This window comes from Austrofundulus limnaeus, unplaced genomic scaffold, assembly GCF_001266775.1.
Source record: "Austrofundulus limnaeus strain Quisiro unplaced genomic scaffold, Austrofundulus_limnaeus-1.0 Scaffold325, whole genome shotgun sequence".
NCBI classification, from domain to species: domain Eukaryota; kingdom Metazoa; phylum Chordata; class Actinopteri; order Cyprinodontiformes; family Rivulidae; genus Austrofundulus; species Austrofundulus limnaeus.
This window is the reverse complement of record NW_013952727.1, coordinates 436598-441254: the sequence shown is the minus strand read 5'-3', so window position 1 is coordinate 441254 and position 4657 is coordinate 436598. Positions and strand designations below refer to the sequence as shown.

Below are 4657 nucleotides of genomic sequence, written 5' to 3'. Positions count from 1 at the left end.
AATCTGACGTGACATGTTCGTACGAACCCTTTGTACGAACAAAAGTAAGAGAAATTTAGGATAAGAATACGAACATGTTCTTGCAAAAGGGCCCAATCACCTTCTGTAGACTTTCCAAAGCATAAGTCTAGTTCATGTGAACAAATAAAAAACAAATACACCAATTAAATTGTTGACTTCTGTTGGTTCATATAGTTTTATAGCACAACTGTGACAATTTAAAATACTTGTATTTAGTTGTAATTAAGGAGTAAGCTTGTGTTTTGTTTTTAATGTTTGTCAATGAGCTGTACCAAATAAGAAATGGTCAACTGTGTTCAACACAGAACGAGTTAGACTTGACTTCAATCCTTCAGATATTTGCAATGCCAGCTGTAATCTTGCTCAAGATAGACCTTAGTTTCTGAAAGTAACTGATGTTGTCTTTGTTTGGCCCTTGAGCGTGTGTGCAAATGTGCTTGATAATAGGAGAAATTTGGACAAAGATTGCATTCGTCTGCCAGACTGTCTAAATTACTGACTCTTTTGCCTTATAGACAAGTAAGCTACAAAGAAGAAAGTACAGTATATGATGAAAAGATACAAAATACAGTGCAGCAAACACATGGACAATAGATAACAGATGGTATATGATGGTTAGTGTCCAAACTGATCCTGATCAACTCATAATTACTCAACTTTTTCTACCTCATTATTAGCAATGTGTGACCCATTGACACTGCCTCCACAGAGAAAAACAAGAATGTTGATATAGCTTCACCAAACTGATAATCAGCACCAGCCTTGCATCTGTCCACCTACTCATAGCACTTCTTTACACCCCTGCTCATGACTACAAATAGGGCCAAAATGTCTTTCAGTGACTCAGAAAAGGGCACTTTACTATTTACTTAGAGAAACAGACAAAAATGTGCAGGTCTGGAGGGAAAAGGCATTTTTATCATGCAATGACGAAGTGACAGAAAATGTTACCTTAAAACGCTTGGTTTCTTTTGTGACAACCTTTTGAGTAACCCGACTAAACACATAAAAAAAAGTTGAATTTTATGAAGATTTGTTTTAAAAAGAAGTTTTCATATGAAACGTGAACCACATAATTGCTTGTGCTCCTCCTCTAGAGGGCACAACCCCATCTTTGTGTAAAGAACGAAAAAAACTTTACAATGTGGCAAACTAACAAAAGCACATCATGAATAAAAACAATAAAGTTTAAAAGATATGCAAAACAACTTACAGGACATTCTGCAAAGCCCCGAGCTGCAGTAGCCGTTTCACAATGGCTGCATGTCCGTTCCTTACGGCATCGTGGAGTGGAGAGTCGTTTTCATAGCCAGGTGTGTTTAACAAGGCCCCCCTGGAGACCAACAACTCCACAACTGGCAGGTGGCCAAGGTTACACGCTTCATGCTGAAACAGTCATTCAGATCAAACCCGAAATTATACTGTAAGAAACAATTCGTATGCCACGCTCAGATCTATATGTTCTTTTTTTTTTAATCTTTTTAGGGTGATGGTGAAGCATTAAAAAAATACTTCAATGTGCATATTTCACTTGCATGTACTTTATATAAAAGCTACTTTTGTTGCTGTAGTTGTTAATTTGAATCATAACTTGAGTTATTAATGAGCTCTTCCTTACAAAAGTGTAAAAATTAACATTTTTTTTTTAATTAAAAAAAGAAAATGTATTATTTTAATACAACTGGCTGGAAATTAAACATGCCTCCCATCATTTCCAACTGTTTCATTTAAATCTGGGATGTATTCAATTTTCTTTAGTGCTGACCATCTGTTGTAGTAAAAAAAGAAAAAAAAAGAAAACATTTGTTTTGCTCACAAGAATGGAAATCTGCAGATCTGTAAATAGCACATTGAAATCTGTTTCGTTATTTAATGGTTGTCAAACATGGKTAAAGCAGACTCTTGTAAATCCTCATTTTATTTCAGTAAACTAGCAAAAAGTTAAGTATTTAAAATGGTTCTGAAAGAACAGCGCAGGAAAAAGACACGCCGGGGAGTTTTAAATGATTGGGGCATCTCAACTCAAACAGTTCCCAGCCTCACAATGCTGTATAGAAGTGTACAAAAATGGAACATTTCAAGCTCTAATCTCATTGTAAAAAAATTATGTGCCAACTGTCAGAACCTAAACTGAATACTCAAGTTTGAGCGGAGCTAGAAGCTGCATGAAGTGCTGTAGTAAAGTTAGATATAAAAATACTGACACTTTCTCTTAAAAGAAAAGAAATGAGAAAAAAAGGTCAACAAATAAAAGGGAAATTCTGTGTCTTTCTGCGGAGAAAAAATAAAAAAAGGACCAATTCATTTTAAGATTAGAATTTATGCATAAAATATGGCTTTTTCTTCAAGAACTAACTGAGACGTTGTAGCCTTTATTTGACTAACTGAAGTCACGAGTAAAAAAACAAAAAATATGTAGAAAAACTAAGTTTAAATAATGTTTTGTTTTCCTAAATGAAACTTTGTTGCTACATTTTTTAACAACTTACCAGAGGTGTCCATCCAGCATTGTCTTTCAGGTTGGGGTCAGCTCCTTGGTCCAGCAGTTCCTTGACAGCCTCCGTATCTCCCTACAGGGCCGAGAGAGGACAAGAAGCTGGAGTTGAGACTCACGGACCTCTAAAACAAACAGCTGATCCTGGTTAATCAGAACCCTTTGGTTTATTAATCAGACTCCACAGAGGGCCATTGATTACTTTGTCTGGGATGCGGAGAGGGATTATGACTATGTTCACAAGGATTACTTAAAGCAGAACATGGTTGGCTTATCTTAGAACTAAGAAATCTTAAGGAAGATTTCTGAGTTTATTCGTGCTACATAAAAAAAGTGAGGAAAATAAAAATAGCATGGTTTGCATCTTTATTTCACTTTTAATATAAAAAAATGAAAAAAATTGAGGAACTTCTTAACCTTTATCGCAGCGAGATGCAGCAGGGTCTCTCCCTTGTGGTTTCTCTTCATTACTGCAGGACTTCCGGAACTTGGCCGCCCGACAGATGATCCGGGACTACCCGAAGATTTGCTGGGACTGCCCCTTTCCTTTCTAGAGTTTTTGCTGCTCTTATCACTCCTGGGTGAAGATAAATGGTTGATGACTGACAAAGATGTCCGACCCAGTGATTTTCTCCTTTGGCCCGGAGACGCCCTCGGCCTTTTTGGTGTATTCTCCAAGGTGCAGGTTTTTGCCTCTGTTCTGTTCCTTTTCGATGGATTCTCAGGAGGAGATGAGTTTTCCTGTTTCTCTGGACTGTCATCAGGATGGGAGTCATTTGCAGATGGTTTCTCGTTCGATGTGCTCTGACCAGGCTGAGTTTGGTAATTTGAGGCATTGATTCTGCTTTCTGAGAGACTGTCTTTTATTGCACTGCTGGCAGGATGGAGTTCATTTGTGTTACCATGTGATGCTTCAAGCTGAGACACATCAGAGGTGACAGGACTTAGGAAAGAAACCTTTTTACTGGACCTTCTCTCTCCATCAGCACAGGGCTGCTCCAGTTTGGATGGAACAGTCTCTTCCTCTGTTATTCCCCATTGTTGGTTTATGGCCTCCAACTTTTGCTTCTTTCTATTCTGCTTTGTCTCTCTAAGTGTGGCTCTAGTTGCTTTTTGCACATGCTTGCTGGTGGCGGTTTTCTTCGACCTCTTCTTTCCTTTTTTATTTACACTGCTGCATTTGTGAGAAGAAGAAGAAGAGTCCTGGGAGGATGAAGTAAAATTAAAAACCGACATGTTTTGGCACAGAGCAGTAGTGGTGCTTAGTTGTGCTGCAGCCACTTCAGCAGATTTACCGTCTGATACATCGACCTCTGAAGGTTTCTCTACCCTGCAGCGCACCTTACGACTGCGTGGACTGAACCAGATCTTAAAGTTCTTCTTGTGTTTTAAGACTGCAGCTTCAGGTTGTGTTTGAACCTCAGTAGCAGCAGATGAGTCTGCAATAAAGTATTAAAAAAAAGACAACAGATACACAGTTAGCAACACAGAATAATCCTCCTGCTTTCATACAGGCTCTTTGTAATGTTGCATTGTACGTTCAGAAGAAATAAAGGAAATATTACACTAGCAATTTTTCAGCTTGCTATAGATTTATTGTATGCATTTAAGAAAACAAACACAAATTGCACACAATTAACTATTTACTTATATGATTTTACCTATAGGGATTTAAAAAGTACATCACATTTTTTCTCTCTATAAATTCTGATTAGAAACGTCACACAAATATGCTTCACTACACTGCATGGCTATCTGTCTAATAAGTAAATCACTAATACTGCTTTAAGAGAAGATATATGASMCATCACATCAAAACGAGGATTAAGTCTAAAAGTGGTATATGGAGAAATAGGCAAATATAGTGTTTTGATTAAAATGTTAACAAAAATTGCATTTTGTCAAAACATAATGAATAAATGCCTTATCAATGTATCATTTGAATGAATTGTCTGAAATACTGTATAATCATAAAACTATATTTGGAAGCACTTTTTTGAGTAGTAGCAACAAAAAAACTGATTTTGAGGGAAAACGCCTTAAGATTTTGAGATTTTCCCTGTGAGCTAGCAAAGTTTTGTTTCTTTTTAGCTGGGAAATCTCAATTTTCAAATAAAATTTGAGGTTTCCTCTTTATAATAC

The 4657-nt window shown here is 36.9% G+C and overlaps 1 protein-coding gene across 1 annotated transcript in view; it reads right to left on the bottom strand.

Annotated features, from left to right (window-relative positions):
* bard1 (BRCA1 associated RING domain 1) overlaps nt 1-4657 on the bottom strand; it is a gene marked incomplete at its 5' end in the record, with an annotated part of 25391 nt that overhangs the window by 18728 nt on the left and 2006 nt on the right. Inside the window, 3 exon segments of the mRNA XM_014022339.1 lie at nt 1235-1407; nt 2511-2591; nt 2933-3954. Coding sequence (XP_013877793.1) covers nt 1235-1407; nt 2511-2591; nt 2933-3954 — 1276 coding nt within the window.